The sequence below is a fragment of the Aptenodytes forsteri genome, unplaced genomic scaffold, assembly GCF_000699145.1.
Source record: "Aptenodytes forsteri isolate BGI_AS27 unplaced genomic scaffold, ASM69914v1 Scaffold29, whole genome shotgun sequence".
In the NCBI taxonomy this organism is placed as follows: domain Eukaryota; kingdom Metazoa; phylum Chordata; class Aves; order Sphenisciformes; family Spheniscidae; genus Aptenodytes; species Aptenodytes forsteri.
In genome coordinates this window covers 1304152-1317626 of record NW_008794520.1, presented here as the reverse complement: position 1 = coordinate 1317626, position 13475 = coordinate 1304152, and the positions used below count along the sequence as shown (strand labels likewise).

The 13475-nt window shown below is 36.9% G+C and overlaps 1 protein-coding gene across 1 annotated transcript in view; it reads right to left on the bottom strand.

Moving 5' to 3' along the window:
- Positions 1–10025: 10025 nt before the first annotated feature.
- DDX18 (DEAD-box helicase 18) overlaps positions 10026–13475 on the bottom strand; it is a 13263-nt gene continuing 9813 nt past the window's right edge. The window contains exons 12-15 of the mRNA XM_009291000.2: positions 13130–13243; positions 12369–12425; positions 10818–10995; positions 10026–10168 (exon numbers count right to left, since the gene is read on the bottom strand). Coding sequence (XP_009289275.1) covers positions 10026–10168; positions 10818–10995; positions 12369–12425; positions 13130–13243 — 492 coding nt within the window. The remainder of the gene's footprint in view (positions 10169–10817; positions 10996–12368; positions 12426–13129; positions 13244–13475) is intronic.

Sequence of the window (13475 nt, the reverse complement as noted above, 5' to 3'; positions counted from 1 at the left end):
GCGGCGCAGCCTGCAAGGTTGGTGGCGGTTTTAGTACTGAACACGAGTTATTTCTAGGCTGCAGCATTTAAATGGGAATTTTTCCAGTTAAAAAAAAATAAAAATCTCTGAAATTCTCTCAAATTTTTACGTGGCCGGGAACATCTCCATCTTTACGTCTGTTTCAGGGCAGGTTCATGGCACGGTTTCTTTGCTAAGGTCACCTGCCCAGCCTCTGAAAATGCGCCCTTCTCCCGGCCCTTTCCAGTAACTACCCTCAAAATCAAGATGTTTCAAAAATAATTTTAAACCTGTTACACAACCTCTTTTAAAATCTGTAATAGATGTTAACAGGGTGATAGGCATAAAGGAGACACAGCGATCAGCTTTGTCACCTGAGTAATAAATGGTGACAACTAGTGTGACAGGATCATATAGCAACCTGGGTATTACATTTAAGGTGTGTTTAAGATATTATATCTAAGGTCTTTGGGAAGTATCCTTTATCCCAGCCTGCTTTTATTCCTGGGGTCCTTTACAACCCACATCCAGCATTTCCGCTGGCTTAGACCATTACCAGGACAATTTCAGTGGGAGTTACTGGACAAAACACAGGCTCTTTTCCCTTACCAGGTCATACGGTGCCGTTGAGAGCTCTCCAAAGGTGTTTGCAGTTGTTGATCAAAATGTTGATGATGAAAGTAAGATCAAAGAAGGTCAGTGAAGTTTGTTTCCTTGCAAATAGCAGCACACCTACAATCACAGGCTGTAGCAGGGCAGAGTTTGGTGACAGGAGGTTGGTTGCTCATTTTTGAGGTAGAGAAGGAGTATTTTTGGGGTCAGAATAGTCCCATCTAAACGAATGCTGCTCAATTCAATGTTTTTCACTTGCATTCACATCCACTGAAGAAACAGCACCATCTGACAAAACACAAACCTCTCACAGCACCACTATGTTACCCACAGCAAGCAGGGTCTAGCTTGCCTCACTCAGGGGGCCCAACTTCAAAAGCTGGAACAATCATGAAATATTACAGAAATGAAAGACAATGACTGTAGTCAGAATAACCAGGCTGTTGTGTTTGGTTAACTTTTGGATGCCACTTCACTCACCAAATGAACAATAAAGCAAATAAATACTTTCCCAGGCTCTTAATGCAGACATGATTTTAGTTGTTCTTTCCTATAGTAATTCTAACAAGTGCTCTAGTATAAGCCAGCAGCAAAGAGAAAACTATCTATCTGCATTACTTACCAGCTTTTATTATTAGGAGAAAAGGACTTCTGAGTGCTAAGTGTCTCACATTTTGCCATTTGAGCTTCCAATAAGCAGAATCTGACAGAGCTTGTCAAGAAAAGCATTTTCACAATACTGTTACAAGTTAAGCCTAAAGCAGCATTTGAAACAATTAGACACTGGTAAAAAAGTGTCAGGGTTGGCAGACAGCATGTGACTGCTTCACAAGCAACGTCGCATGCTTTCTCTTTATATTGCTCCTTTCTAATTTGTGTCTCGTTTTGTTAGTTAATGCTACTTTTAAAAGGCCAGCCAAAGAATTACTGAACAACATTTTATTCCTTTAAAAGGCACCCAGACCTAAAAGCAGTAAGGGAAACAAGCAAATAGAAAAGCTCTTTAACTGCTAAATCTTTCGACAACTGTCAGTCCAATTCTGTGAACTTAATAAAAGAATAAAAGAATCTTGTCACAATTTGAGTAACTCAGCTATTAAAGAAAGACTGCAAACAAACAAACAAAACTCAGACTAACTGCAGAAGTTTCATGTTTAGGCTCCCAAATGGGCCAGGATATGATCTGTTTGTTCCTGCTTCTGCAGGAAATTAGATTGTCTTTTTCTTGTGTGAGGGTGCTTCATTTGTGGGTTGCGGACTAGGTGTGGGCCACCATTAAAGCAGCCCAGATGATCTCAAAATCTTCCTTTCCTAGAAGCCATGTGTCCCATCCCTCTACTCCTATTTATTATGTGTACGTTATATGCCACATTGGGATAGTTACATTTCAGTCCACAAGTCAAATGCATTGAAATCTCCCACTTCTTCCTCCCACTTGGCTGAAATAACCTAGTCCTGTAATAGAGAGGCTTGAATAAAGTCTCAAAGGGATTTATTTTTTTCTTGATAATTACCCCACTGCTGTCTTGTCCTGTGAATGCAAAGGCTTAGTGCTCCTCAAAGATTGCTATGGCAACGCATTAGAGTGTCTCAGGAACCAGGGTATACTTTGAAAAAGAGAGGAGGGAATTTTAAAAAATGAGGAGACTTGCAGGTATTCCTGTATTCTAAATGACAGAACAGCAAGTAAATATTGCATGAAATAATAAAATTAAAAAAAAATAAACGAGAGAGACAAAACCAAACCAAACCACACTTTTCTTCTTCTACTGAAACTAAAGGAGGACCTAGTTTACCTTTGTTTAGTTACATAAGCTACTGTCATGTCAAAGTGCAGTGAAAACAATGAAAATCCTTTGTTTCATTCACTGATACTTTTCAATGACTTCAGAAACTAGTCTGCATCTTCATAGTTTCTTCTCTCAACGAAGTATGGCAGTATGTATCCTCAAAAGACAACTGATATGACCAACTGTTTCATTGCTCTTAAAATAAGCAAATAAATATGTGACTATGGACTTGGAGCAAGATGATGGAATTCACAGTAAATACAAAAGAACGTCATCTTTCCATCTGGATGTTTGGAGCTTTGTGGGCTGAGAAGTCTGAGAAATGCAAAGCGTGAAAGGGTGGGAAATAGTAATCTGCTTATAAGTCTAAGTGTAGAAATCCTTTACATCTTCCTTTGCAACTTTTCTCACTTTTCCTTGGTGACCTGAGAATCACTGAGGAAAGGACTTGTGACAGAGGTGAGGAATTGCAAAACATATCTCCTAGCCCTTATCACCTTACCAAACACCACCTGCAAAGCTCACTCTTCTGGCTGCCGATGTTGAAATGAATCTCCTCAGACTTGGTCTTGTCATAATTTTATTTTTTTTCTGTCAGTCTGAAAGTTCTTAACTTAGCTTAATCCTCCCTGCACCCTTACAATTCCTGTCCAAGCTCCTCTTTTGTACAGTTGTGCTAAACAAGCGGCTGTCTTCACCAGACAGCAGCTACCCAGGCCAGCTTCATTATAGCTCTCTATTTTTAAGCACTTTCAAGGACAGCATGCTGCTTAGGAACAGCTTTGGAGGATGATGATTCATCCAGATAACAGAATTCCAACTCATTATGTGAAGTGATGCTGTATTTTTATAACAAATACATAAAATTTAAATATAGTTTACATTTTTCAGAAGTTTGCTTTTATCTGTTAGAGAGAGCAGATTATTTTTAGACCATTATAAAGGGACTACACTGAATTCAACTGTTTTGACTCATTTTCCATTTTTTGTTTTAGGTACAAAAGTCCTATGAGAACTTGTAGTAGATGCAGTTTTATTCCATCCTGTCTTCTCTGCTAGCTCTTTAACAGAAAACAAGTCTCCTTTATAAAGCATTTTTCAGAACAACCAGTTATATAAATCCTGCAATTAATTTGATAAATATCTAGAAAAAATTTCAGCTCAAGGGAAAAACAAACCCTCAAAAGCCCTTTGACAGCTGGTTCCATATTTTTATGATTGCAAATGTGATGGAGAATCTAGATGTCACATAAAGGCTAGCTAGTATTGATTTTATTAATAATAATGACCAAATCTTTGACAGAATAATTGCCATTTAAGTATCAGTTTTACGTAACCTATGAGGATGCGAACGACTAAGCACAAGGTTTTCAAACACAAGGGGTAGTCAGCAAAGATCTGTATACCTGCATGAATTAGGTTTACCACAGAGGTGTGTGCACGCATGTTAACAGGTAACGAGCCCTAGCACAGCTAAGGCCAACACATGAATACAAAGGGGATTATATAGTAGCATATTTGCTAACACTAGGCTTTTCTCCTGTTAGAGCAGCCACATAAAAAAACCCCCTTAACTAGTAATCTGTAATTGAGTACATCTAATCTGCTTGATCTTGACTATGGGCTTCTGCTACCACCAATAATCTTGAGGAAGAGCCAGATTTTTTTTTTTAATTATTATTTTGACTGTGTACAAGACATGGGCTTTCCACTTGTGGATTTTAATATTTTTAAGTGTCAGATTCAAAGTTATTTAGGAGCTCACCTCCATTGATTTCTATTTTAATTGGTGCCTGAGAAAGTTGCGGTGGCCAAATGCCTTTGATTCTCATTCTAGCTCGCTTCAAACCTGCGCAGCAACTCTCTCACATTTGTCTTAATTTTGGTAGAAATGGCCTTCTTTCCCTGGACAACGTGTTCACAAAACATTCCTCACATGGGCCACATATTACTACTAATTAACTCCACTGCCATTATAATGTGGAGTGAACATACTAAAGCAAGAGACCTTTATATGAATTCATCATGAGTACAAGTCTGGAATATACCTCTGTGTGTGGTTTATTCCTGCGTGCAATACTTTTGAATAGACAAGTTTCATACACGTACTCAAAGAAAGAATTCTCCCCCCCCTGCCATTATAATGTGGAGTGAACATACAGTAAAGCAAGACCTTTATATGAATTCATCATGAGTACAAGTCTGGAATATACCTCTGTGTGTGGTTTATTCCTGCGTGCAATACTTTTGAATAGACAAGTTTCATACACGTACTCAAAGAAAGAATTCTTTCAATGAGTTTAATGATTAAAACCTGTATACCTTATTGATTAGTTTGCACCTGAAATATCAACTATCCTTATTTACAAATAATCCCTTGCTGAATTTATGTAGAAAGTGGGACAAAAAATTATGGAGAGTTTACATAAAGTTGTAGTAGCAGATACTTGCAAAGCACCAGAGCGAGTCATAAAATTTTGCAACGAAGCAAAAAAGACAATGTTTAAATCATCATTTAGCACTTCATATAGTTTTGTTACAGGTCGTCTGCAGCTAGGGCTTATTAGAAGTTAAATTCTTTTTCTAGTAGTAAAGAATTACCTCTTTTAGTACTACAAGCCATTTAGCTAACTTTTCTTCTACCACAATTAAGAGAGGAATGTAAAGATAGCAGTGAATACAATTTCTATGGAAAAATGAAGTTGCTTTATGTTTTTTTCTTTTTTTAAGCAATGTCATTTTATGGTTACATTTATGTTCTCAAATTACAGTTTGTAGGTATTAGCGTTACTATGTACCTTCATAAATTCATTCTCAGATTTCCCAATAACAATTAGAGAAAGGTGCCAGGCAGAACTTACCTGCTACTCAAGTCTGTTTCCTCTTCCTGTACAGAAAAGGTTTTATTAGAAGAAGTGACAACATATCAAGAACACTTATCCAGAGCTTATGAGGAAGACTCAATAGCTCCTACAAATTCACATGGTCTGTCAACCCACATGAGTGAATGTCCAGTTTTAGTTACGCAGAGTAACACGGTTAATATTCCTGTGATTCTCAACATTCATAGGGGATTGCAACCAGAGAAGCCCAGAAAGCCCTGCACAGCTAAACGTCTTCAGATGACAGCCAAAATAGAGAGAGACGCGTTTGGAAGAAGTTTTGGAGCCGTTATACAAGATTTTGCAGGGCCTACGATTTTCTTCTTTTTAATTCTGACCAAGGGGGGAAAAAAGTAGACATTTTTCAGTGTTGTAGCTTACAGAAGTGTTTGGGAAGATGGACTGCTATTGTAGAGTATGCTCAGACATTTTTTTGAAAGGTGAATGCAGTTCTTAAGCTGGATAACACCAATATAACGAAGTGAATGCGTGTCTAGACAGCACCCCGATTTTCCATTTGTCTCCATTCTCTTAATGGCATCCTTCTTCTACCTCTTCTCACAACTCCGTACCAAAAGTTTATCATGGTGGCTAAGAGGAGAAAAAAAAATGTAATCTCTTCCCCACGTGGCTGTGCAATAAAGAGATTTGACACAAGCAACATTATAGTATTTATGACTTTGATGCAAGCCAGCAAATTTTTTAGAAGCAAAGAGCATTCCAGTTCAAGAGGCTGGATTCTTATTGTCATTGCTCAACATCTTCTATAAATCTAGAGCAAACAAAAGCATCGGAAACAGTTGCATGAATTCTCCTGTCAAGCCAAGCAGCTAAAATCCTGAGGAAATCAAGCTAGTAGAGCAAAAGTCAAGAGCAGAGAAAGATTTTATTCTGCATGCCTGGGCAGTTGATGCTAGGCTTTCTTCAGCATTGCTATTTTAGTTTGAAAAAAAAAACCAACAACCTAACCCACCTTTTAAGGGCTAATAACTGGCTCTTTTCTAGTTGTTAGGTTTTTAGTTCCCTGTAAAATCCCTTCTAAGTTTTGTGGGGTTGAAGTAACTGGACAACCATCTCCTAAACAGAACAGTGGTAGAACTAAAAACACAAGGCACAGACTTGTGCTGTATCCTGTCAGTACCCTGCCTTCCTTCACAGTGGGAAGGAACTGGAGACCTCTACTCAAATGTTTTTTTTTTTTTAATCACATAGTCCTTTTCACCCTTCCTGTGAGAGCTTGCTTCCCCTCAGCCTTAGATTACTGGCTTGAAAGCAAATCATTAGAGTATCTAAAGCTTTGGTAGCTTACTTAAATTATCAACTCATACATGAAACAGAAAGGCTAATTACTGCCAAAATATAAATATACTTCTTATTTACAGCAAACCTAAGTAGATAACATCCTATCCAGTTCTCAAGTATTCTTGCTCTACACTGTCAATAAACGTGCCCTCTACTCGTGACATTCACCCTGAAAAATTTGATGGCAACACTTTCTGACTAGTCTTGTGCTTGTGTGTAACTCGGCAGTGTTATGGCATAGGAAACTCGTATCGTGACAAGATTTTTCATGATTATGAGCAGTAGCTTGGCAATGGAATTCTCCTTTATGGGCCTGTTCCAAGAACTGTCAATAAAATCTTCCAGTTCAAGCAGGACAGTTTTGATCACCCCCTTAAGCGGTTTAAAGAGTCCAATTTCTTTGTCAAGGTTCTCAGAGAAAGAAGGCAATTTCTCAAGGCACACAATATTAGTCCCCAACCTATCAGTCATTGTTATGAGACAAGCCTTGAGAGTCTGATGGCTGAGGTCTATTAACTGCTCACAAGATTGATAACAAGGTAAGTTGCAAAGGAAACGTTAGATTTCCAGTTTTACAGTCTTTTAAACTTCTTGCAATACCATAGTAGAATAGATGCTGCCTGATACACACAGATATTTCATCAGAAACTATGTTTCATTTATGATTCCATAAACAAAGAGAAAGATAACTGCATCTGCACAAGCCAGGAAGCTGAAGCCCTTCTCTTCCAATACCTGCTTAGTCTGAGCTCAGAAATTTCTCTTCTGCTTAATCAGGAAATTAGTGTGAAATAGCAGACTATGTAGTTACTTCAGACTGTGCAGCCATTATACATCTATAATGTTTAAGTAACTGTTAACTTTTTTTTTTTAGGGTAAGCTAGTACTACTCTAGAGCAGTACCATCCAGTCTTTTCATTTCCTAGATGAGATTATTTCAGATTCCTTCATATTAGGGTAATATAAGAAAATGCAAGCCAAAAATACCAGGGAGGAGTTGTGCAGACTCACGCCAAACCCCTATTTTCTAGTTGTCCTCATGTCAGACTTTAGAAATTGACAGTGCCTCAACTCTTCCAAAGAAAAAATTAGGTGGAGCTGGAGGTTGTCTAGCTGCTGGGAAAGCAGACAGCCCTCTGTTCCCAGAACAACGAGTGACAGAAAAAGGCAGTTCCCTGTGAAGCAGATTCTTGCCTACATAGAGAAGTGGCAAGAATTCGGATGCGCTTTTAAGCCCAACCAGTTCTGGGTGTGCAGCACATGGTCAGACAGGTGCTCACTGACTGTGCCCATCATCTCAGCTTTTTTCCTGTTCCAAATGAATACTCCACGCTACTCCGTTCACACTGCTTGCGCCCACATAACCACACTCTGATCTTTTCGGTGGTTTACTGCAGCTTTGCTTACATCTCTTCCCAAGTAATTAATTTTGCAGTTCACCTAACGAGTCTCTCAATTTCACTATAATGTAAGTTAATTCCTATATTGTTACTGCACAGCTTGCAGGTGTAGACAGAACCCTTCAACTGTATGATGCTGTAGATCTGAGATAATTCTTAAAATGTGCTATTAACAAATGGACATGAGAACTATTTTGACATCTATTATTATAAATATATAAGCAAACCCAGAATCAAAGATTAGAACTCAATGAGCCAGGCATCATGTACTTAGTATTGCTTACCCTTCAGAGCAGATTTTGCTTTTTCATTGCAACCCTGGAAGCATGAGACATTCAAATCCCAGTAACAAATTAATTTACTCAAATATTTTGACATATCAGAAATTCTTAATATCTGACCAATGTTAATTAAGAGTCTTGAAAAGTCGATTAGGGCTAAAAGTCAGCTGTTTCACAAAAAAGGGAAAAAAAGGCAACACTCGGTAAGTTCTGAATGGTGGAACCACTAGCAACAGAACGGTCATACTATTTTCCCCCAGAAAATGATCTGGGTTCTCCAAGGGTGAAAAGAAAGTTTGCCAATGTTTTTCTGCAATACTTCAATGCACGTATCATCATTTGAAATCTGACATTCTACTTCAAAAGACCTAAGGAATAACAGTCCATTTTATATTGGAATAGCTATGTATGCTTTTGTATTCATAATTGGTCCTGGGTTACATTTTAGATGTAAATGAGCAGCTGTTTTACTGTAATCACACGGGGCCCAGATTCCTGGATTCTGTGACATTTTAGTCGTTCCCTGCATTGACGAATATACATTTTTGAAATATTATTGCCTGCCCACCACCACTGTAGCCTCGTAAGAACAGTTATCTACTTCTACAATGGTAGAGATATGAAAAATAATACATGTAATATAGTTACTCTACTTTTGCCCAACTTGTGTATTCTCCATGTTTGTTCTGTTTGCAATGTGGATTCCACCCTCCTCCATTTCAGTCTTTTAGAGTTCTCTCTCCAAAAAGCCTTCTAGTATATTTATACCCCATTTCACTTTTTCCCTTACCGAGTCTCCCCAGCCCCTCAATCCTGTGGTAGCATCTTTGACTCTGCCCATCACTGATCTGATAAACTAAGACTAAAAGGCAATTCGCTTTTGTAATTCACAAGATACAACTGCAAAAATTCTCACTGCATCAAGGTTATGGAGCATTTTAAAAAACATTATCTGGGCTGAGTGCTTCAATTTATGTAATCTGCTTTTCTTAATTTCTTTGCGTATTCATAAGAGAGTACACTAGACATTACCAAATGGATAAATTCAGATTTAAAGAGAACATGAAGGAAAACCAAACATTTCACTAGAATGTTAACGTTTTATCACAACATTAAAAGAAACAGTATTAAGCCTGTCCCAGCTGTGGTATAAGAGAATTTTTTTTTTTTTTTATCTTGGACACTGTACCTGTTATACAGATACCATGACTGAAATGAATCACAAGCTCATACAGTCTTAATTATTCATAAGTATGTTCTGTTCTAAAGGAATCTTCCTATATTCTTCAGCATATTTGATGGACAAAGCAGAGTTCTGTAGCGCTAAACACCCTTTAATGATTCACGTGAGCAAATTTTTTTTTCCTCTCACACTGTAATCTGTCCTTGTGTTTACTCCAATTTTCAGAGGTGTGCATAGAAAAAAGGGTACATGTAAAGCAAATTCTTCTATAAAACCTAAAAGTATTTTTTCTTTCTTTAATAAAAAACTCTGTAGTATTGACTTAAGATAATTATATTCAACTATCTTCTTCCTTACAACAAGCATGGCAAAATTAGCTGGCCACATTCTCCCTTTCTACCTTTAGTCTCCCCTCCAAAGAGACTTCCTGAACTGAAAGATAAAAGATGTTCCCAGAAACAAAACCATAAAGACCCCTAAAAATGTGAATAGAGCAGTTTAAATTGGAAGTAACTCAGATGGTTTTGATCAAGGTAGTCTATTCCAATGCCACAAGCCATTTAATGAATGTATGATTAACGAGAAAACTGCCGACTGTCCGATTTCTTGCTGATGTGTTTGAAGATTTTAGCTTTGTGGACGTTCTTCGACTTCTGGTAACCAAATCCCCCACCTCCACCTCTTTTCTGTAGTCTTCTGCCATGGTTGCTGTTCACATCTGGAATTTTATTTGTTAAAGGACTTAAAAAGGAGTAATTTGAAATGTTGCTTTTTAGGTATTGTAAGAGTTATTAATATGAGAAAAAAAATAACAGCATTATACAAAAAGTTGAGTTGCATAACTACAGACAAAACTAGAGCTTTGTGCCTGTAGTTCTAAATAATGCTTTTACTCCTCCAGTTGTCCAACTAAGTTGGCCAAAGTACTACTGCTTCAAATTCCATCTACTGGCAGGTTTGACAGTAATCTAGATACAGTCTTCTATTTCATGCTCTTGCCCCCTATTTCAGTATTCCATGATTATTAAACTTAAGCACGTACCTTTCAATGAAATAATTCTGCATGGAGGAGAACAGTAGTCTACAACACGTATGCAATATTCCAGTATCTGCTACCCTGCAGCAACTGAAGCATGTACATGCACTAAAACATAGATGTTTGTAAGCAAATATTAAAACTGCAAAAATTGCAATTTAACATTTTCTTTGATAAACCATTGTTGGAGCATGATGCATTTATGTGATTAATAGCAAAAAAAAAAAAATAAAAAAAATCAGAATATGAAGTGGCGTAGGAACTTCACTAAGTTGCATTTAACATTTATAAAGCAGAAATTCAGCTTTGAAACACTGCAGTAAAAGGATACTGAGGTCAACAAACGGAGGAACTTTAAAACCAAATGAAAGGCTGACTTTGGGAAGATCCAAGTTATTGACATTATAGATCTGCTTCAGAGAATGGGAGTCATAAGCTCTAATGTAAGCTTTGTATGCTTCCTGGGCTGACTTGTGAAGAAAGTAGTTCTTCTCAATCAGTTTCTCCAGCTGGTGAGGGGAAAAAAAAAAAAACCAAACCAAACCCAAAAGACATATCCAATTGTAGCTGTAACAAGTGTATAAATTATATTCAAGCAAATTATTTAGCGTGTGAGTTGCAGTGACATTCACTATTCACTTCAGCAAAATTGCCCCATGATGGTAGAGTGCACGTACATGTATCTGAGTGCTTTTATGAACAAACAGAGGGACAAAAAAGCCTGAAGTTAATTACAGTACAAAGCCTCAGCAATATGAAAATTTACAGAAATATTAGATCAGGTTGTCCCAAACAAGTTAATCAAGAAGGAGTATACAACTGCAGCCACACCATGAAACTATGTGTACTGAGAATTAATGGACAACGACAGCATACTTTTAAGTCAGACATCTAAACTGTACCATTCCATGTAATTCTATACGTAGTCTTATCTGTTATGGTGCAAATGTATTGTAAGATAAGCAGTATTAATTCTAAGACAAAAATGCAGATGCACTAGTGTAGACTGAGACATTTTATTTGTTGTGGGCTAAGTTCCCAATACTCTTTAGATCCAAGCGTCTCATTTGCTGTTTAACATACATTAATTCAGCATACTAAAAATAAGTTACATTAGACATCATTACTTCCTAATTATTCTTAACTAGGAACCTCTTTCTGTAAGGACTGTCTTCACTGCTTCTTGTACTTGCTATTTCAAATTTAAGTTACTGCAAAGAAGCTTTACAGAGGTCTTATCAAAAGTGTGATTCACAGAACTAAACAACAATAGAAATTCACATCTACAGAACTGTCTACGCTATTCTATTCAACTTTGTGCTCCATGACTATTTTTGTAGCACTGGAGCACAAAACAGGTTTAGCTGATGCTGGGCCTTATTACCACCAGCGAGTTAAAAATACTAACATTTCTAAGTGTTGGTACTGGATCTCTTTCTGCACACTGAAATCTGAATAAATCATCTTTTAAGACATAGGTTACTCACAACTAATCTGAACATACGTAACTATTCAACAAAAGCTACTGAAACCCTGTTTGCTATGCTAGGCAAGAACATTCTGTTCAAAAGTTGAAAGCAGGTTCACATCACTGTGGTTTTGCGATGTAATGAGAAAAAACAATTCTTGCAAGCAAATTCGTACTGTATAATGAGGACAATTTAGTACTAGATATTAAAATTCATCTTTGATTTCTAAACATTTTATCGCTTTACTGTCATCAAGGGACAATATGGAAGGATTTACTGCACAGTACTCATCTACAGGAACTTTTCCAAACAAGCATACATATTTTTAAACTGCAGTTGTTATAGACTAACATTCTGCATGTAAATTATTATACAGATATTCAGAGTAGCTGTAGTATGAAATCATTTCATACCTGAGACTGGATGTCTGAGATTTTTGACCAAGAAAATTCAAATTCACTTAGTGGTACCTTAAAAAAAAAAAGAAATAAAATATCAAAATTATTTATAGTGTAAATAGTGAATGTGTTTAAGACCTAAGACAAACAGAAAAAGACCTGTTACGTAAGATTTTAATACCACAGCTGCATCTGTAAAGTGCCTTTACATCAATATGCCAGTATTATCACTTCCTTAATTTAAGCTAGAGTAATAAAGACGTTCAGTATGACACTTTTACCACTTTAGGTTTTGCTTTAGAAGCTATACCACTTCAGTTACAAGCGGCAAAACTGTAGTGTAAACAAGCCCATAAGGACAGCAACCAAGAAACTATGTGCAGTTCTATCATACTAAAATGATTACATTTAGAGGAAGGCTATGCTTCTTTTGGAATTGAACAAAATGCAATTGACTCTTTGAATAGAAAAAATAAAAACCACACAAGCAACATCAAATTTCCTCTGGATGGTCAAGCTCCCAGTATCCTTCCACAGAGGGGTCACAGGAAATTGATTTATTTTTTAATAACGCAAGTTGCACAGTTGCAAAGCAACTATAAATACACTCAATATTTACCTTTGTGCTGCTGACTTTAAAGTCAGATGTTCAGTTAAATATTTTCTAAGCAACAGAATATTTTTTTCTGTGCAACAGGTTTTTAAAGGCAAAAACTGTAATGATGAATCAAACATTTTAATTTTTTAAGCAAAAAACAATCTAGACATAAGTTTACCCTGGCTTGCTTTAGGTAACGAAGAAAGCCCAGTTCTTCCGGTCGTAAAATGAGCAGAGCATGTCCTCTACCATTTATGCCTCTGGCAGTTCTACCAACACGATGAATATATTCCTTTTGGAAAGAATAAGAAACAGCAAGTCCAATCAGTCTTTCAAACATGTAATAATCAAACAGCTTCACAAAAAAACCCAAATTTAACATTAATATAGTGTAATGCATCACCCATTATTTTTTAAGACTTTTTCTTAGCACTGACACATGGATAAGGGAAATCAAGTGCTGAAGATGCAAAGCATAATTAGGCTGAGACAGAACCCCTGACAAAGTATTTAACCTTTTACTG